Here is a 22,343-nt window from a genome sequence, read left to right on the forward strand (position 1 = left end):
TTGATCATAATTACTTAAATAGAAAAGTTGTAATTCAGTAATTCAGTTACTTACGACCATCAATTGTTTGATACATTACAAACCAGAGGGATTAGGATAGTATAAATTTACTTGTGTAATACTGGCAGTCATTGTTTGTGGAGTTTACTTTTGTGTAGTCCATTCTTTATGCAGTAAGCAAATCAAGGTTTCTCCACTGAAAGTCCTCATCTCCTGTCATGATGTCAGCATTTTTTATTATTTGTGGCTCTGCTTGGCACTAATTAGTTTTATCAGCTTCTGACTGACTCCAAGTGCAGGCTAAATGAATACAGATCTGCATGCAAAAAGTGATAGAAATACCATTTTAAAAATAGACTCAAGCCTTTATCCTCAGGTTCTAGGTTCTGGAGTTGAGATGATGAAGGTCCAGAGAGATATCCTAGGGACTGCTGACCTCTGTGCATAGCTGGGTTGGGATAAGCCTTGGAGTATACCTGATGTGTTCAGTCGCCATTATGGATCACCGAGAAGCTAGACTCTTTGGAGTTGTTACTCCACTGTAGTGTCACCTGCCTAAAGTTTGATTCCTTTTAGATATTTTGTAACCACTGATTGCCACATTCCTAAACATGAACTTATTTGTTGGCTCTAATGAATACAGCACAGTACCCATGTAACAAATGTAAACTCATTTTCTTTGGGACAAATTGCGTTGTAGGTTTGCTACTTTCTTGGTAAAAAATAATTTCATCAAAGGTTTTTGCAGATCTGTTGGAGTTGGAGAACTGGCATATTTTCTACATTCAGTTATGGTAGTGTGAGATGCAGCTTAGTTCATTAGCACCTGCATAAGCATGAGTTCATAATGCCAGTTTCCTGTGAATCTGATTTAAACTAATGTCCAAATTGTTTAACTAGACTCCTGTACTGTACTGGTCCCAGTATTTACAATCTAGATAATATGCAAACCTTTTAGACATTTTTTCTTTATTATTATTTATTTTATTTTTATGTTCTTTCATCAACTAAAGAAAGTAATGCTGAATAAATTAAAATAAACATACTTCACTGCTTTAATTAAACAGATCGGATAGTGTGATACAGAGGTTAATTAGCTGCTAACAAATTAATTTCATTTTCCCACCTGGAAACCTGCTTTGTAATCGATTGCATTTGCCTAATAAAAAGAAGCCATTAGCAGTTGCTTATACTTTGAGGAAGTTACTGTGATGAGATGATTAGCAGTTTCCTGAACCTTTTGGAAGAAAGTATTTACCAAACTTAAAAAGGATTTAAAAGGTTTTTGTCTCTCAGGGTTGACTCTGGCTACCTTGCTTTTGACTCAGAGGACTTGAAGAGGAATACAGAATATGATTATTAGCATCTCTTTATATATGTAGCCAGTTCTTTTAAACTCAGTAGCTCCAGAAGAGTCTCCTTTTCATTTCTTTCCTGTTCATTTGTGACACATGCAAGACATCTTTGGGGAGATGGTAAGACTATTGAGGGAGGTTTGACTGGTAGGAGAAGGAGAGAATAACTTTTTGAATCATTACCTTTCATTATCCACCTACCTCTGGGTAGGCCAGAGGCACATTGTAAATCTTTCTTGTACTTGAGTGGGAGTGGATATTGATTTTTGGTGTTTGTAACCATTGGGACTATACTAATATTATTTGTGAGTTTCTATTCGTAACATGAAGCATATGTCCATACTGGGGTTGCTCCAGAGTCTGTTTGCTTGACTTCAATGTGGTTTGGCTCAGACTGAAATTAAATGGTTTGAAAAAAGTCTTTGGTACATGGTGTGGACTGAATTGAGTTGTGTGCAAAGTTGATGGTATTAGCTATGCTGCCTCTGTGTCATATTCCTCCTCCAAAAAACCCCATCCACAATGTTTAAAATTGCAAAACAGTAACTTTAAAATTCAGCACTGTTTTCATCTGGCTGCAGGACTAGACAATCAAGGAATCGACTCAAAATAATGGGGATGATCTAAGAGCAAGAGCTTCTTTTCCTGTCCCACTAGTTGCTATTGGTATGGTTTGCATATCAGTGGGGACCCTCCCACTGGTTCTTTGAATCATTAGGATAAAGAGATTTGGAGTTGAAGCTTTGTTAATGCTTATAGTCTTATTTTCATCATATACAGCTGTTTTACTGAATATTCCCTTTCAAAGGTGGAAATAACTGCCTATCCCAAGAGTTTTTCTCCATAGTCTTACCTTAGATGTGGAGCTCCTGGCCGGCAGTTTAGCAACTGGCTATACACAGGATGGAAGTAAGCAAATATATGCATAGTGTTTCTAAAATTGTTTGGTGCTTTTTACTTGAAAAAAAAAAAAAACAAACACAAAACACAAATAGATTGCAGACTGCCAGAAAAACAGCAGTCTTTCTCAATACAAAGCCTGTGTCTCTGTTTCTTCTCTCCCATTAAAGTCTACGGGGCAAAATCAATTTTCAGAAATGACAGACTTCTCCATCTGCTCAATACAGGCAACTTTCCTCACTTTGATCTGATGAGAATAAATAAATAAATATAAAATCTAATAGATTTATAGCTTAAGTCCTGCTGCTGATGGATGTCCTGTTTCTTCTTCCCAAGTTACAGCAGACTTGTGGTTCTTGCCTTACTAAACTCATGTCTTCTCTGTAAAAAGTAAACAAAACAATTCTTTATGGAAATGATTCATTTATTGTCTAAGGTGTTTGGGTTTAATTAGAGTACTGTTCTGTTCTGTGGCTTGTTATGGTTGGTATATGTTATGTCAGGGTTTCAGGTCAATATGAAAATAACCAGTAACAGAAGGTAAAAGGTTGCATAGCCACCTGGGGACAGATAGCTTGATAGTCTCAGGTACAGAGAACCTTATATTAACGTGTCCAGTATTTATTAGAAGGAGAAATATACTCTCTAACAATTCTGTTCTTAAGAACAAATTTTTCCATTTGAATTAATCTTAGTAGGCTCGAAGGTGCCGCCAGCTTGAGAGATGATCTTTCCATTTTGTAGGTACATGCAAGTTCCCATTCACCGACTGTTGTACCAATAGGAAGGTGATTGATCAATGTACCAAGAAAAAAGTCTTCCATTGCAGGAGTGTTGCAGCAGAATTCTGAAAGGCTAAAACTGTAAAATTAGGTGCTTTTGGCATCCGTCCCTATATACAGTCACTATGATGTGGTGAATTGTAGCTGTAGTGTAGTACATGGTTAACGTTTGCTTATTCTCTCGCGTAGTGATGCTTGTGTAGATGAAAATACTATCACTGAAGAGAAATTTTCAGTTTGATTAACTAAAATGGCAGTCATTCTTTGATATAATCAACTATAACAGAGAGTAATATCAATGTGGTTTTGCGTCATTAATCTTCAGTTACTAATTCTTCATTCCTGCATGAAGTATTTGGCTTTTTATATATGGCAATAAAAAAAAATACATAATCAGTTGCCACATTTCATTTGTTTAGGCCACCAGTTGCACTAAAAACATTAAAAAAAGAAAATCCCTAAACTTAAAAGCAATTCAGAAAGAAAAAGACTATCCTAACCAGCAGACAAATCACGAAAATTCCATTGTTATATTACCAATTATCTGCATGTCCAACAGAGATTGCCTTCTGATTGCGGGCCACTGAGCTATAGGATGTCTTTATGCAGAAATTTTTCATGGAGTATGTTGTATTACTTCAGAAGAACAGACAGCTCTGTAGATTGTAATTCAGGTGTTTGTTCGTCTGACATGTATTTTTCGTCGCCTTCTAGGGTCTATTACATCTAAACTGACACATTTGACCACTTTTGTCTTTTGTTTGTACAGTCAAATTGCAGTAAGTACTTAAAATGCATTCTTAGGATTTTTTCAGTCAGTTAAGTATCATCCTGACAGCTAAAGTAGTCCAATGGCAGTTTCTTTTAACATTTCTTATGGTGAAAATTATCTGAAAATTGGGGAGGTTTGTTTGACATGGAAAAAATTGTCCTATGCTTTACAGTTTCCATGATCAGTTCTAGAGATTTGAAGACAAGGATACTCTTTCTAGTATACTTTATGCTTCTTTTTGAGGCTGTGCATACAACCTTAATAGTCTTCACTACTTCTCTTTTTTCTAACTAAATGTATAAATGTAGCATAATATGGATACTGGGGGGAGAAAAAAAAAAAAGCCCTACTACTTGTACCCTGTAAAATATAGCAAGGTTTTCTCCTGAGCTTTGAATGTGATATAAAAAACTTCTTACTCAGCTTTACTAATTATAATTTGCACAAGATAAATTAAATCAAGCACAGTTAAAATCAGCATGTAATTGGATATTGTCACGGTGAGGAGAGGAACACGAGACAACGTGCTGCTCTGAAGGTCATGTCATTAAGTGGACCGAGCGATGGATGGGCTGTGGCAGTGCTATCCTTGCACACACCCTCCCCGTGCACAAAGTTAGCTTCGACCTGCCCCAGTCATGGTGCCAGTGAGTCAGCAGAGCCCAGCCTGGGGTATGTGGGACGCTTGATCTGGCCAGTCTCAGTTCTGGGGTCTGGGCAGTGGTCCAGCACCGATGCGGGCTGGTTCCACCTCGAAGGTTGGTTTTCCTCGTATGTCAAACGTTTTCCTACAGTCTCTGATACTGGGGGTTTTATAGTCACAGGAAGCCAGTCAAATCAGCCCATGACATTACGTTTTCCCAGCATCTCAGGTGTTGTCATTTGCTGACACACAGCCTGTGCCGGGGCTCATTGCACTCACTCCTTGTTTGCCCCGCCATGTGTGCCAGAGATCACCACACTCAGCCTTGTGCCCTTACCCTGGCCTGCTGGACTTGGCTCTTGATCAAAGCAAGATCATGATGCTCCGGTGAGCTGTGTGTTCAGAAGCTGTAATAACATAATATATGATCTCCTATTTGTAACGTGTATTTACTGTTACAAGTATTTTCATATTGTGCCTGCCTTAAGCCATCAGAAATACACTGATTTGGTAAAATAACTTACCTCTTAACTGGCATGCAGTGTATGTTGGACATGCTTTTAAACAGGTCTTGCATTTTTAAAATACATGTTATCATAATATATTTCTTCACAAAAATTCCAGGTTTGATTTTTCAGTTTTATTTTCACTCTGTAAGTTTCTGAGTTTTAGCTGGACCATTCACATTAAATGTATTTCACAAAATATATAATCAGTCAAAGTGAGGAAGCAAATGTTGGTTTTGCTACATGGTATGCTCTAATGCAGAATTCAGAGTAATGGCCATAATTTTTCTAAATAGGAAAGCCTATTACTATACAATTCACATGGTGAGGAGAAAGGAAGGAGAGGGCAAGAGGAGGTGAGAGCAGTGCAAGTGTCCATTCTATTCCATTGCTAATTGTGATCTAACATATTTGCCTGCCATTGAATATTGCATATTGAAAAGAATGATGTATTTAATGGTAGGAAGTACCTCAAGTGACAGGAGTGAAAGGCTTCAGTTTATGGGTCCTGGCTCTGTGAAGGTGCAAAGTAGGTTCCAAACTTCTGAGACATATGAAGCCTGAGGTCCTTCAAAGGTCCGTATAGAAATAGGATATTAAGGTACCAAGAGAATATTAATGTTGGAAGCTCAAGTACTTCCAGAGTTTTAGATTCTTCTAAGATTAGACTTCAGTGAACTCTTTCATTATCTCCGTGTCGTGGTTTAGCGGCAGCTCAGCCCCACGCAGTCGCTCGCTCACTCCCCCACCAGTAGATGGGGGAGAGAATCAGAAGGGTAACGCTCGTGGGTTGGGATAAGAACAGTTTAATAATTAAAAGAAACAACAACAGAAACGCAACGTAAAGGAGAACAACGAGAGGCGCAAAGCCCCGGGGGAGGGGGGAGGGGACCGAACCGCCGGAACGCGCCGCAGCCGCCCGCCGACCCGGCGCCGCGCGCTCCCGAGCCGCGGCTGCTCCCCCTGCATGTACTGGTCACGGTGTCACGTGGTACGGAATGAACCTGCCATTGGCCAGTCAGGGTCAGCCGCCCCCGCCATGGCCCCGCCCCTCCCAGCCCCCCCCCCCCGCCACGCGGCAGAGCGCGGGAAGCTGGAAAGGCAGCCGACCCCCACAGTGAGGAGAATTAACCCCTTCTCAGCCAAAACCAGCACACTCAGTTTTTAACTCAGATGCCTAAATTCTGTCCAATGTCAGTACTGCAATCTTTGGATCTAGCCTCACATCAAGATCCCTCCGAATTTATGTCAAGGGCTTGAAAGTGCATTTTTCATATAGTGTATACTTATTTGATAAATTATCTGTTTATATGAGGGTTGTATGTTTTAATCCCCCTGTTTAGCATGCAGATGATTAATAAATTACTCATTTTCTGTATCACTCTGATGCATCTGTGAATGGACAAGTGACCATCTCCTGAAAACTGTCTAAAAATCTGAGGGTTTCTATATTGATATTTTCAGCGAAGGAATAACCCATAAATGAATGCTGAATAAGTTGATCTTTCTCACGTTTTAAAAGGAAGTGTATTTTATGACAAATAGTATGCAGCACCTTCAATCCTCCTTTATGTTATTTCCTGTAATCCTCATCTTCATCTTTTCATTCCAATTAGTAGTCTCAGTAGAATCTTGAGAAAAGCCCGTTACACAAATCCGATGAAAAAGGCTTATCATAAATTATAGTGAAATTTAATATTCTGATTAAGTAGTTCTTTAATCAAATGATGTTTTGGGGAGAAACGTCTAACCCAAATGACTAATTTGCCTATATTATGAGTAATATGGGGAAATATTTCTAGACTGGGATGTTATTGAACTGTTTGATATTTGTCATTTGTTAATTAAAAATAGTTCGATTTTTAAAAGATCTTGTTTCTAAGTCCTGTTTCAAGATCATGTTTTAAATACACTTTCTATGATCATGAGCCCATGATCAGACACAGGAATTACAACTAATTTACTCTATTGCCTGATTCCGTGTTCACTTTAAAGACAGGAGGTAAATCAGTACTTCTACTCATGGATTCTGAAGGGAAAAAAAATATTAGCTGGTAATGCCCTTATTTTATCTGTGCCATTTCACTTATGTAAATAAACAAAACTATAACAAATGAGGTTGTAGTGGTTGGCATTCTTTCTTTTTTTCCCTGTTCACAGGCTTTTATTCCCTAAAGTTATTCTCTTTAGAAAAAGATGTAATTTTTGATTTGTGGTAGGCCATATTTAGGTTTCTTTTCTAAAGATTCTAATTGTGCCTTAAACTGCTTGTCAGACTGCGTAAGGGATTAAACTAAAAGTACCTGGTTTATTTGTCATAGGATTTATTAGGTTAGGTTTAAAACCTAATTACCCTAAAGGTATTAGAGTGAACTTTTTTAAATGCACATCTTTATCCAAGAGGATACAAGAAAATGTTTGTTGTTTTTTTTTAAATTAAAGCAGATTGATTTTACCAACACTTAATGAAACTTTTTTTTAGCATTTATAGGCATTTACACTAATTTCATGTGGTATATTTATGAAAGATGAAATAAACCAGTTTTATTAGTACTTTTATTGCTGCGTGCCAAGCAACAGGACTTCTAGTTCTTTCACTAGTGTTCTATGTCTTTTCAAATTGTGTGGGATTAATATGATTTTGAAATGTTCTCCAAATTTGTGTCTGTAATTCTAATTTTAAAGTGAACAATCAAAATCAAGCATGTATTTGTATTATTTTTGGGTTTTTTTTCTTGGTTTTTGATTTCTTACTCTACCTCATTACCTGCAAAACAAGAGAATCCTTGTTAGGTATCACTGCTAGCAGCTTGACTCTAATATAAAGGAGCTTTTATACGTGGCTTCTTTAGCACCTTTTGTATAAAATAGTTAGAAGTCATGGGAAGTATGCTGTTTTAAATCAAAATTTAAATAACCATATTTGGCCTTAATATCAGGTTTTAAAGCATGGTCTAATAATGATGCAGTATTATATATTTGCAATATAATCTACTACACTAATTTTAGCTTTGCCTCCAGTGGTTCATTGAAGAAAACATTTGAGGTATGGAGACCTTTAACAAAAGCTCTTCTGTTTTCTTTTCTGAGGGAGTTCATGATCTTCTAACATCTCTGTAGCAAATAAATTCATGGAAAAGAGTGATATTTTTTGCTTTCACATTTTATCTACAGTTGTTTTGGAATGGTAGCTTTTTGGAAAAAAGGTAATTTCTATAGCTGTTTAAATTAACATATTAATTTCTTACTATATGAAAAGCTGCAGAAAAATGGTTTCTCCCCTTTCCTTATTTTTTTTTTTTAATTTATTTTCAGGTAGTTCGTTATAGCATCCGACAAAGTTCTAGAATTCATTTGAGGCCTTCAGTCTTCCCTGTATGCCTAACACCATTTTGGGCTACATCACAGGATCTAGTTTAAGTAGAGTCTCTAGGAAGCCTCACGTAGAGACCTGAGGGCATACGGAATCTTAATCACAGCTTCAGGAAAGCAAAACTTCCGAATAGAGAAAATTGGATGTTTTTTGAAAATCTTAAGATTTCCAGTATTTATTTTTTTTTTTTCTTGAATGAATGAAATGCAAACATCTTTTGTGGAAAAGCAGATACTTCAAAAATCACACATACAATGTTTCTACTGAAAAAGAGGTTTGACCAGTTGATGGGGTCCATATTTCATGGACAATTCTTGGAATTCTAGCATAGGATTTACAGAGCAGGTTTTCCTGCAGAAGCCATTACATGGCAGTGATGGCAAGGAACTTTCATCTTTGCCACTTGGTAGAGTAAAGGAGGATGTATAGCTTTTCCCACCAAAACCAAAATAGATCTATTACCACGATTTACTATATATGATTATCTATAGAGTTAGATGTGTCATGTTGCAATGTAATCCTTCTGTGGTGTTTTTGAAAGAATTTGATGAAAGAAAGTGTTACTTCCTGTGATGACAAGCCAACTTCAGCTCCATTCACATAATCCTGCGTTAAGATTAGGCATTTATCTAGTTGAATCAATGGACCGTGTGTGTAAACTTGCTCCATAGAGAATCAAAATGAGAGTGTAAGTTAGTGTTGGTATGAATCCAAATTTCATCTGCAGTTGTTCTGAAAGATTATATTTTCCCATGCTTTTCTGCTGTTTGATGAAGCTGTGTGTTTCTTCAAATCTCTAGACACAGAGATCATAGAGACCAGAAACTTTGGATTCTGTGTGGTGAAATTCAGGAACTCAGTAATGCTACCCAATATGTAGTGTTCTCATTGGAACTGATTTATGCCCAAAGCTGGGAAACAAAGTACTATTGAAATGAAAAGCAATATAAAGACAATAGAAAAATCTAATTTCAGCAGATAACAATATTAATGAAAGCGTGGAAGAAAAAGGTTGTTAGGATAGAAGAAAATAGTAAAAGTCACAAAGAAAACATTTATGACCTGGTCCTTAATGTAATTTTTATATGCCTTGCATATCCTTATCAGATACTGAAACTGTTTGCTTTGAAAGGGGGATTAATGATGGTGAAAAGTACCCTTCACACTTCTAAGTACATAAATTTTGTAAACGTGTATACTGACACTAGGCTAAAGTTTCTAATTTATGCATATGGTCTCCTAAAGTAATTTTTCCATAAATTTAACTTCAGGATTGTCTTATTAAATCCCTTCATTCATGAACAGAAGTAACAATTAATATTTACCCCTCTCTCATAGCATTACTGGATAAAGAACAAAAAAAAATAAATAGGTTATTTACATTGTATCCTAGGCTTACTAAATAAGTGTGCAGTAGTACCTGGTGGCAGAAGTGTGTAACAGTGGGAAGATTCAAATTCTTTGTGTCAAGAAGTTAATAAATAACTAAACTACTCGCTTGAGAACCAGCAACAAAGCAATTTGTTCTTGTCAGCTAGAAGTGGTTAAATTATGAAAAATTGTCCTCTAACAATCTAGCTGATCCATGAATCTAATTTGTGAGCTGTACAGCATTCACTGTGTTGTAGCACTGTGTATCTCATATTTGAGGTATGACCCATGTCAGTGTTAGTTTATGCATTGTATAGGTAATATGTCCAGGCAGGGTAATGAACTACAAGATATGAATCGCCTAACAAAATAGCTAATTCATTTGGGGTGGGGGGTTATTTTAATTACCTTGTATCATGTTTCTGAAACCTAATTCTTTAACAGGTGATTTAAAAAATACCGTTCAATCCAGTAGAAGTAGATAGCAATGCTATGGCAGCTTTGATCGGTTTAAACAAATAAATAAAAATATAAAAGACAGTGGAAAATATAATTGTGATGATAAAGAATAATTTTGTTTAAGTAGATAAACAGAATTGTATGTGTAGACAGTGTTAGAAATCCTATGCATTAAATGATTCTATGACAAGTTTTACTGGTAAAGTAAACTTGAGCAATGGGAAGGAGGTGGGGAAATAACTGGTATCTAGATGAAAGTCAATATAAAAGAAGGCCTAGTAGAACTGTGGTTTATGAAAATGGCCCTTTTTACAATGAAACCACTAAACAAATGGAATATATACATAATATCCAGATAAGTATGTCTGTATTGCTTTTCCTGGTCTCATTTTTCCCAGACAAAAACTTCCAGAAAAAGAGATTGCAGGGGAACTGCTCTAACATAGCGTAGCATAGAGTAGCATAGCGTAGCATAGCATAGCATAGCATAACATAACATAACATGAGGAGGTGTGATGAAAGAAATATTCTTTTTGCCTCTCTTCTGAAGTGAAAAAACATATTTTTTTCATTACACAGATCATCTTGTGTCGAAAGCCCTCGTGCTAACATTTCCTTCTAGTACCACTCCAAGTTGGATCCTCTGCAGTTTTAAATGTTGCCTGCTAAAGAATCACATATTTTTGAACAGGTCAGATTATTTACAGAGCAGTTATTTTGTACACAACCATTTACAAAGTAAAAAGGATCCAGAGAAAATTGGATATTTTGCCTCTTCCAGCTTACCTGAAGGCTTTCACAAGCATTACATAGTCATTTACAATAATCAATCAAGTGAATAAGCAACTAGCTTTGGTCTTTAATGATGAAAGGAATTTCCTCCTGTGTCTGTCACACACTAAGGTCTGGCTCAGTTATGCAGATTCTGATACAAAACAAACTGACCTGCGGATAGATCAGTGTCTTGATGGAATAGTGGAAAAGTGCATTTTGAGGGAAAAGGAAAGAAGATGAGTTTGTGTTAATGGCATTTGCTTCAAAATGGCATTTAGCTCATCTCAAATATATATCATGTTTGGATCTCAAAAAGGTCACAAAAGAGAACGAATGATATCATTATTTATGAAGTGAGGAAAACGATGGTTTATAAAGATTAGCTACATTACCTTATAGCACATGTCGTGGTAGTTTTTTAGTGCAAGTAATAATTGTTGTTGGGTTACCCCGCTGAAAAATGGTTACAGAGATAGTTCTTTCCTGTTGGTATTTATAAATTAAAAAATATTTTTTGTGATCAACTTTTTATTTAGATCCATAAATCCAAAGGTAGTGCCATAAACAGAATTGAAAATATAAATTAGGGCCATTTTTGGAGGTTAATTGCAATTGTTTATTTTAAACAAGCTGCTGGACATGAAGAAATGTAACTTTTCCTTTTCTTTATTCAAAACCTGTAATGGTTCTTAAAAATGCTATGTACATAGATGTGTCTATTTCATACAGAAATGAACATAACAATTTCTTACTTTAATTCAAAAAACTATAGGGCACATTACAACAATTCTATTTAGTAGAAAACGACTACAGTAAACCTAAACCTTTAAGGCTTTTAAGTGGTTCAGAAATATTTCAAGAGGAAACAAAACCATATTCCATTGAAAATACCCCAATTTTCAAGCTGCTGTAGATGTTACACTGAATGAAGCCTCTGACTGATTTTGTAATGGAAACTAGTAATCTTCTCCTTCATTGCTTTGCTTGAATTACATGGTACAGCGTTTCCACAGAGCTGCCAGGACCTGCTCTGCGCTACAACAGCCAGACTCACCTGTGATGTATTTTCCCAGATTTTATTTTCACTGTGGGAGGTGAATAAAACAATAAACGTGTGTGCAACAAATACTTAACCCACTTAGCAATACCCATGCGTGGTTGCATCTATTACCTGCTAGATGTCATGCTGCATAACTCACCTAATTGCATAGTGAGAGAGTCCTATGTCTGTATGTGAAGCAGCTTACAGAAGACTTTCATGAGCTCCGGATTTTGTCCCATGTTGTCTGTACTTTTTCTAACTGCCTTTTGAGTGACTTACGTAGCTTACTAGGGAAGAAGCATTAAAGGCATGGAATTAAATACGAGCATGGGAAATATTATATGCAAGAGAGAGCAAGGAAAGGTCTGGTTCTGACACATTTCAAAGAGAATGCATAAAGGAATGCAGGTTTATTTTAAAATGTATTTTACTACAAATTGTTGCTAATAAACTTCATTTGCTACTTTCAAACTAACAGAATTACTTTTCTTTCTCTTACAGAATAATGATATAATCTATTACAATGCAAAAGATGATCAGAATGATGTAAGTAAGGTTTCTTTATGTTTCATTGCCTGTAATCTCAGAAGATTAAGGGTTTGGAAATATTAATGAAACTCTAAAACTAGTATTTAAATATTTTGCAGAAGCAAGAAACCAAGGAACTTAGGAATGGCTTCAAAAGTTTCCTCAAGAGCTAGAAAATATTTTATGTTCTAATTCTCAAAGTCTGTCTTCTTTCATACTGAGTTACTGATCAGGCAGGGAATGTGCTGGGAAGAAAAAAGATCCTGACAGCAATATCATTCACTTTTTGAAATGTGATAAAATCATAATTATAGGACTGGAGAATCAAAATGATAAATGTAAATAATTTACTTTACTCTGCAGGAATAATTTTCTGGCGCTATTTTCCAAGATCGTATTATCTTTTTTTCTCCTGTATTCTTTGTATGAAACTTTTTACATGAGGGGAAAGCAGATGGAAAATGTTACTGAACAACTCTTTTCATGCATTTTGTGATCACTCATGTGACTCTAATAAGTTTTGGGGAAATTGAAAATACAGTCCCAAGATTTAGGCAAAATATATATTTCAGTTCCTGGCTATACTACAACTCTTATGTTTCCCATCTGGCTTTAACTGTTAAAAATCTTAATGTCTTCTGGGGAGAAGACAAGTTATCCTCACCTTCACTTGAGGTAATACAACTGCGTGTCTTCATTATGGATTTAATTTATAAAACCATAGAAAAAATGTTGTAAATGTATTAATCAAAATTGCCAGCATGCTTCATTTGCACTTTTAAATCAAGTATTCTTTAGAGATTGATGGCATCACTACTGTAATTGATGCTTCTGCTGTAAGGCAATTAAAGAATGTACATAGATCATGTCAAGCAGAACTATTTGATATGCTTATATAGAGCTGCGAGTACTGGAATTCAGATACAACAAAGTCTACTGTGCTGAGTTTTAAAATTTGCATGCTTTAAATAAAATTCATTAAAATGAATGTAAATTTGAAAGATATTGGTCTCTTCTGCTTAAATTCATTGGGATTGCAGGTGCTAGTCACTTCTGGAAACAGAATGACAAAGCTTAAATATTGGATTTTTAATCTACATGTACCATATCATGATGGTAGATTATAGCGAGAAGTAAAAGACCCTGCTGTATATCTGCTATGATTAAATAGTATTGGGAAAGGTATTAAGACTACCTCTACAACACAAATCCAAGTCTGTTAGGCAAGGCAGGAAAAAAAATACTGTTCCAGAGTTTACTTTCATTTTCTTTGACTTTCTTCAGGAATTTTTTTTCTCCCACAAACCTCTCTCCCCCAAACAAAAAAAATTTATTCCACCAGGTGTCCTATTCGCATTTCTGTTTCAGTTTTATTTCTTTTAATGTCTTTTTGATCTCTTGGAAATAAGTTTATAATAATAACCTTTATTGTTGATTTAAGAATAGTTCCTCGTGAGTCAGGGCCAATCTGCCAAGAAACAGTTAACACTCTAACATAGTGTCAGCATCAGAGAGCGTGATACCAAAACCCAACACCAGCTTAAGTTATTATTTTGAAATGTTTTGAATCACAATGAAAAATTTTAAGTCCTAGGGATTTCAGCTTAGTGGGCTGAAATGTTTTGCAGATCTGTGCTATTTGGGCTGTGTGAAATATAAAAATATAGCATTGAGACTGGTTCTATTTGAGTTGCCAGTATTTTTATAGGGCTATATGTGTTGAAATAAGTATTTATCTTTCCTTCATACCCATTCTCAAATCAAAAGGTTAAAGAGGGAGAAGGAAAAAAAGGTTTTTGTTTTGTTTTGCTTTTCATCTCTTTGTTTAATTCTAAGTTTAGACAGCAATGTGAAGGGAAAAGATGCCAAGAAAGTACAGTATTTACAAGCTCTGGTTGGTTGAGAGTGTGTGTTTTCTGTCAGTCATTTCAGCTATTTTAGCGTGCTGATCAGAACAAATGTTTTGACTTCAGGAGATACCATTAAAAAGTTCACCATGAGTTCTAATTGCATCATGAAGAGAGAGGCCAGTCTCAGATATCTCAGCCACTGATCCTGCATGTGTTTAGCTTATCTGCTAAGAGCTGGATTGTTCATCCTAGAGAAACATACTCAAATTCTGCTTCTTTGCATCCAAAGAGCAACAAAGGTGGTGAAGGGTTTGGAGAAAAAGTCTTTTGAGGAGCAGCTGAGGGAACTGGGGCTTTTCAGTCTGGCAAAAAGGAGGCTGAGGGGAGACCTTATCGCTCTCTGCAACTACCTGAAAGGAGGTTGTAGCGAGGCGGGGGTCAGGCTCCTCTCCCCAGTGACAAGCAATAGGATGAGAAAGAATGGCCTCAAGTTGCACCAGGGGAGGTTTAGACTGGATGTTAGGAAAAATTTCTTCCCCAAACGGGTTGTCAAGCACCGGAACAGGCTGCCCAGGGAAGTGGTGGAGTCACCATCCCTGGAGGTAGTCAAAAGATGTGTAGGTGTGCTGCTTAGGGTCATGGTTTAGAGGTGGACTTGGCAGTGCTAATGGTTGGACTTGATGATCTTAAAGGTCCTTTCCAACCTAAATAATTCTATGATTGTTGCTATTTAGAAACGGTGACTATTTCATAGTGATGCTAAACATTATCCTCCTTCAGCTGCAATATCAGTATTAATTCTTAATAAACAAAATAAGTCTTATTTATATTGTAGAAAAAACCCCAATTATTTCAGAGTTGTAATTTATACATGCAGAATTGGATCCTTCTAAAAGGCCCAGTATTTCAGGTACAACTACCGTGCACCTTCTAAAAAAGTCTCTTCCATGTGTCTTCAGTTTTTCACTGTTAAAATTTTTATGCAAATATTTCTTATACAGAGAGATTTTAATAAAATAATCTCTGAAGTACTGGCTAGTAAAACTGCTTTTACCATCCATTCTTTGCTGTCTCTGACAAGTTCATTTTTTTTTCACTTCCATGCTGTGAGCCTTTATTTAATCACAGGACATGATATTATATTTCTCTTTCAGTACAAGTAGGAGTAATTAGTAGCAGAAATTTATTTATTAAAATTAGATATCTAAGCTAGTCACTGTGGGTACCTCTAGAGATCTGTTCAGTTTATTCTGAGATAGGTGTCTAAGGTCAGCTGAATCGCTTCTAGATGTGTGTTTCTCCCTGTTGACCAGGTTCCTATAATGGACCCTTTTAGATCTTAACTTGTAGATGTTTAAGAATGGGAAGACATGAATCTCTCGTCCTGCCTGCCAGTTCTTATTTGTCTCCACTTATCCTTTTAAAATTATAACTTTATCAGAAAATCAACACTTCAACTTAAATTCTTGGTATTTTTTCTGTTGTATGTTAATATGCTGTGGTATAGTTTGCTTTCCTTCTTCCTGTTTATGTACCACATTCAGGATCATTCTCTCCCATTTTTCATCTGCTGTCTCGATGGGCCTTTTTGAATCTAATGACTTGTTTGCTTGGACTTGGAAAAAAAAAATCACACGAAGGCCAATCATTCCTTGGCCTTTGGATTTCTCAGTCTCACAGATAAAACAATCAGCTTGTAACCCCTTAATCCATCAATCAGTAATATACCTTTTGTACTCTTTATCCTGCAACAGCAATTAGATTCTACTGGCTTATTTCCCCCGCAGCGCTTATGTAATGTGTGAGCTGTTCACGATAATTAATGAGTTTTATCCTCACAACAAGGTAGGAGGTATTATATTCCCATTTTTCATAACTCATAGAGAGATGATGGTCAAATCTGTAATTTAATACAGATCCCTCAGGTTTTCATTCACTGTCCTATTCCCTAGAACCCTTTCAGTTTGATATATTGCAGTCTGTGTCATGCCCTTTAATTTGCAGGTGTCAACTGCTTGTGTCGTACTTGGACAAACGCTGCAGTGTTTTTATTGGACAGCTGAGTGGTAACACATTAAGATGCCCTTTCCCATAAGTTTTAATATTGTTTTGTCTGTTTTCTTTTCTTGTCCTTTGTACCCCACCCTATTTATAGTCATCTTTGCTTCACTGTTCAGTTCTTTCCTCTTTTTTGTACTGGTCTCTATTTTATTTCTAGTCATTCCATATCTTCTTTATAGATTCTTTCTAAATCTAATTTTTCTGTTTCCATGTGTTCAGGTAATCCACCCCTCCACTATGCACTGAATTGCTCGATTGCTTCATTTTCATTCTTCCTTGATTCCTTCCTCTCTGCATCTTGCTCCTTTTCTACCTTTTTTAGAGTAGTTTCTTTTCTTGGTTTTATAAACTGCTTCCTGCACAGGCTACAACAGCCTAACGAAAAGAAGATTGAAATTTTTCAGTGATTTAACTGAAAGGATTAAGTATTACAAATAAAGAAACAAATGTTTCTTTAACATGAAACCAGCCACACCTCACTGGAGTTTGCAGCTCCACTGTAGGTCTCATTCATATCAGGCTTTAATTAGGAGCAGCCAGTTGCATCCCTGGCAAGAGTTGTGCCCCTAGTTAGCATAAGTGATTTATTAGAGATTTCCTTCATAGATTCCCATGTTGGATTGCGGTCATGACTAAGAGAGCAGTGCTTCTTGTGCAGTAATTGATCATGCATTACGTGATAGTAGCACTTTTTATTTTATTTTACTGAATTAACGTGAAGGCTTTAAAATTATGGGTCCCTTTGGGGAGTAAATACCCGCACAAAATGTGAATTCACTCTATGACTAGGGCAACAGCTTTTTTATTACTTCATAAAACTTTTAGGGAGAAATCTTTTAAAACTCATAAGCTGTCTTTGCCACATGGTTTAGATAGTGTTCCTATTTCAGTGATACCTTGTTATTTTGGAATAATATGTGAAACATTTGCTCTCTTTGAGTTTAAAGCTACAGCATAAATGCAGCTATCAAGGTTTTTTTAAATAACAATGATGAAAAAACCCATATATCTACATCAAGTTGCAAATTGTGTAAAAATAAGAAAGGATGATTAGGTATGAATGTAAACATAACTTCAAAAATTTCCTGGTGGGCCTTAACGTACCACAATTCTGGGCATATAATGTGGAATGCATCAGCTGGAGAACATAAGAATTGATTGTAATAATCTTTTGCCTGCTCTTTTGTAAGTGTTTTTTAAAACACCCTGATCTTCATTGGAAATGTGGGTAAGCTGTAACCTGTTCTCTTTCCACGCACCAAATCCATCTCCCATTTTAAAACAGAGCTGAGAGGTGAGAACAGTTTCAAACAGGACACATCCCCCTACTTGCTTCAGAAAGTACATATCCTATGCTTTTTAGAAAACAAAATAATTTCCACCCCTCAAACGTTTTTTTGTTTGTTTCTTAAATATGAATATAAGGTCACAGTAAATATTGGGCAGAAGTAAGCAGAGAACAGGGTGGCTATCTAAGAGGCACGCTCCTTGTACGTCTGCTTTTTCCCTAGAAGAGACACTGAGATTTAGAGGCATGTTGGCAGTGGCACTGGAAGTTTATTCCATCTCTGCTTATACCTTTACACAAGTCTTTTTTATTCTACTAATTTATGGTATCAAGTATTACAAAATTGTCTTTGATTTGCAGCTATTATAAGCTTAGTAAAAAGAAGTCTGTTAATGAATTAGCCCAGGTTTGCTTGAAACCAAGTCTGAACCTATACTAGATTTAATCAAAGAAATGCTGATTTTTTTTTTCTCCTGCTGGAACTCAGGCGTTTTCTGGCTTTTCTCCGTATACCATACATTGAAAAAGAGCAGAATGATTTGCCTTATTGAACAAACAAATATAGTATTTTATGTATTTTGTAGCTGGGCAGCAGAAAAGAAGGGTTTTCTTTGTAAGCCAGTGTCCCAGGAGCTGCGTGTTGGTGCAGGTAGAGCCCCTGAGGGGGAGATGGCATCTGATTATGGTCAGCTGGGTGGAGGGTCTGGAGCTGGGACATCCCCCCTGGAGTTCCAGGGATCTCCAGGGCTCTCTCCAGGGATCAGGTCTCAAAGGTAACAGGTGTAAAGAGACTTTTCTAGAGACTGGAAAGGTGATGCCAGGTTTCTGCAAGTCCACCAGCTGCCAGTTGCTGGACTGAAAAGTGAGACTAAATATAAAGACCTGCCCTGACAGTATAAAGCTGGGGTGGAGACTGCTTTACCTGTTACATGTCATCCAGCAGATACAAATTTCCTCTGGTTTTTGAAGTTTTTTTTCAACCTTATTCTGATAATACATATCTTCAGAAATCTCCCTTGTATCTGCATACGTAAGAGATGTTCCATCTCAGTGCTTTGAGTGGCTCTGGATGCCAGCATGCAAATAACAAAATCAGTGTGCTACCATCTGGTTATTGCTATAGGTGGATTTTAAAGCACTCTTTTTTTTCCTGAGCTGATGCTACTCATTTTTTCCATATTTCATAGACAGTGAAGAATAGGCATTTCCAGTGGGAAATTTGTCTCTGACAATTTAGGATGAGCTTAAGTGCTAGGCTGTAGAAGACCTAGTTTCCTTTTACAATGGGGCAGCCTAGAGATAGTAGCCAGCTAACTTCCTTATCTAAAGTTGTGTGGTGCTCTTATTCCCGCTGCTTTCATTGTATGACAACTAATGTGGCTTGACATTACAACATCACAGGTAACTGTGAAATAGCTACAGTCACAATTATGACATGTCGTGTTTCTTTTTATCTTCTCTTTGTCCTTTACTTCTTTGATGCTCAAAAAAATGTTAAAATGAGCCATAAAGAATTTATCCCAGCTATTCTCATTTATCGTAAGTGGGCAAAATATATTTCATACAGATTGGAAAGTGTAGTTAGATAACTTGACAAGAACTGTGATTCATACACCTCTGCACTCAAGAAGGTGCCAACAAGTACCCCTTGTATGTATAGCAGGTGTCTCTAGAGTTCAATTATTTGTTGTTGTTGTTCATGTGTGTAAGTTGCATCTCTTTTTAGATTAATTTTCTTCTCCTTCTGAACCTACTAGGGTTTTGCAGCAGGACAAGATATTGCAGGTATCTGATTAAATAATATTTACATATATTTGCATACCTCGTTCTCCTATTTTCTGTTTAAAGTCGCATCTCTTGATGGTGCGTGGTAGAATTAGGCATGTGAATGTTTCACTGGAAAACACTACCTAGCACTTGTTTTAGATGACTTTTTGTACATTCTTGGAGAATCATGACAGTGAAATGGGCTAATGGCTAAGTTTGTAAATAGACTGAAATATTAGTTGACTGATGTTTGATGGAGATTTTTTGAATTTGAACTCTTTAACGACTTAGGCTGCATCTGTGCCAAAATTTTTCTGGTTCTTGGTGATACCACATGGATTTTGTTAGGGTTTTTTGTGATATTTTTTTGTCGTTGTTTTTTTCTGTATCACTGTAACTGGTGTTAGCTATAGAGACAAATACCCTGTTCTGGACTTTTTTTTTTTTATAGACAAGGCAGACATTTTGCCAGGGTGTTTTACTCTTAGACTGACCTAAGCTGTAAGAGTGAAAGAACATTTGTGCTAGTATAAATTATAGCTTCCATTATGAAAGGCTGTCAGAATAGGACTGTTCACACACCTATTTAGCGAACATTTTTAATGCCTTAGAGATGTTTCATTAGAATAGGAATTTCTAATCTGTAATAAATGTCATATTTTTCAATTGTAATTTCATTTCTATTAAGCTATATCTTGATTATTCACTTACATTTTTTGATACTGGCTTGTAGTACTTGGAATTAATAATTAAGTCTATAATACACTTAAAATTTTATGAAATGAAGAGGGAAAAATTTTATAGATTCCCATAGATGTCATAACTTATTTCCATTTTCAGAAAACACTTCCTGGTTGCGTTTTTTTATTCCTGAGAGTATTCCAAGCCTCTGTCCTGTGCTTCTCAAATATACAACATATTCATAGATATTACTCTTTTAAGTTATATTCCAGATATCCTAGAAGATACTTTATTTCATACCTACATTGAAAAATTTCCATTTGAATTAATATATTTGAAAATGGACTGCCCTGAAAGGGTGGATCCATATTTTGTCCTTTTTTATGTAACAAAATAATTCTGCTTTGGAGTGTTGTATCTCTCTCACTGCAGTGTATAATAAAAATCATGGTTAAAATATACACTTCTTGCTGTAGTGAAGATGTGAAAAATTCTGTTATATCACAAAGCATCTTATCTTTAGTGTATGAGGAGGAGGAGTAAGCAGGGAGACCATATTTTATGTTTTTTGGTCTTGCACATGGTGTTCATCCTTTTTATACAATAGGACTTATTGTTCTTATATCTAGTAATTTCGTTTTACCTTGACTTCCAGGTCTTTTAGGAAAAAGCATACTCCACTGGTTTTTTGCTGCATACTTTCCTCTTTCATGTCTGGACTCCAGTGTTATCACGTCTAACAGTGCGATTTGGATGCTGTTCTTTGGAAAATGAGCGCCGGAACTGATAGTGAGGGCATGATTGACATTGGCTGCTGTAGTACCAGGACTTTTTGCATTGTTCACTGAGAAATGTGTGCCTTTTACCAAGTATCACTGGGAAACATGTACATTCTTTCAATTTCAAGGCACTATAGGTAAGCTCGAGTCCAACCTAGAAGGAGAAAAGTCATTCCTTTGAGCTTCCTATTGAAATTATAATCATTTATTTCCATGGGGAGCAGGGATTCTTGCCTTTTTTTTTTTTTTTTTTTTTTTTTAGTATTCTGGTTAAAAAACTAGGTGTCAGGTTTATATTCCTTTATTCAAATTTGTGCAGGTTGTCTCTTCTCCCAAATGAATATACGTTCAAAGCTGCACTAAAAAATACATGATAATGAAATATATGGCTGCCCCAAAGCTATCTCCAACCTGTGAAACAGAGTTATGAAATAATAATGGCAAGAGTGATAACTGCAGTTGTCAGCGTCCTAAAAAAGATGAGGATGTTCTTAATGTGGAGAATCTTACCTTGAAGGCAAATTTGCACAAAAGAGCAGTGCTTGAAGTGTTCCCATGGAGGCTAAGTTTATGCCACACCAAAGATCAGAATTCATCCCTAAAGCTAGTAATTCATCAGTTTAATGGAAAACTTCTTCCTTCAGGATATTTCCTACTAATATCAAATGCATGAGTGATAACAATTGCAGTGAATGCAGTATAATTGTTTATTGGTAAGTAAAAGCAACTCCAAAAGCTGAACTTGTTATAGAGTGTTTATAGCATTTGAAGTAGTGATTTTCAGCGAGTACTTTGTTGCTTGATTATAGATAGCAATGTTGTACGAGGGTTTTGACATGTCCCTTTGAAATGTGCTGGTCACACTGAGATTTTTGACTGATACAAACCAAAACGAATTATTGAATCTAATGTTTTCATATGATCAACTGAAGGTAGAAGTAGCCTTTGAAAACTGCAAATCAGATCAAGAAAAATGGAATGGAGCATTTATAATATTTTAATAAGATTTACTATTAAGACTCAAGATAGCTATATCGCCAAAATCTGTTTTCAAGTTTAAAAAGTTAAAAAGAAGAACAACGTGCTGGTAGGGGTGTCTGCTGTGATTCTGCTGACGTACTGCTTACTCATATCTCAGATTAAAGAAATGACCAAATGAATGCTTGGTCATAAGTATGGCTGAGATGAGGTAAATATTATAACTCCATAATTGGCTCTAATATTCAGTTTGCATATGGGGCAAAGGAGATACTCTGGAATCCCCATTCTGGGAGATGTATACAGTTATTATTAGTTGATTGGGAGATTAATACGTAGTTTTGCTTTCCTTAGATGACCTGAAATGTTGCTTTACTCAGAGACATAATACCATATTGGCTTTCTTGGAGATACTTTTAGAGTAGTTTATGATT

The 22,343-nt window shown here is 36.2% G+C and overlaps 1 protein-coding gene across 5 annotated transcripts in view; it reads left to right on the forward strand.

Annotated features, from left to right (window-relative positions):
- CACNA2D1 (calcium voltage-gated channel auxiliary subunit alpha2delta 1) overlaps nt 1-22,343 on the forward strand; it is a 422,362-nt gene that overhangs the window by 212,186 nt on the left and 187,833 nt on the right. For all 5 annotated transcript variants that reach the window (XM_064443928.1, XM_064443935.1, XM_064443902.1 and 2 more), the window contains exon 5: nt 12,479-12,523. In XM_064443928.1, coding sequence (XP_064299998.1) covers nt 12,479-12,523 — 45 coding nt within the window. The remainder of the gene's footprint in view (nt 1-12,478; nt 12,524-22,343) is intronic.

Source organism: Phalacrocorax carbo, chromosome 1 (assembly GCF_963921805.1).
Source record: "Phalacrocorax carbo chromosome 1, bPhaCar2.1, whole genome shotgun sequence".
Taxonomy (NCBI): domain Eukaryota; kingdom Metazoa; phylum Chordata; class Aves; order Suliformes; family Phalacrocoracidae; genus Phalacrocorax; species Phalacrocorax carbo.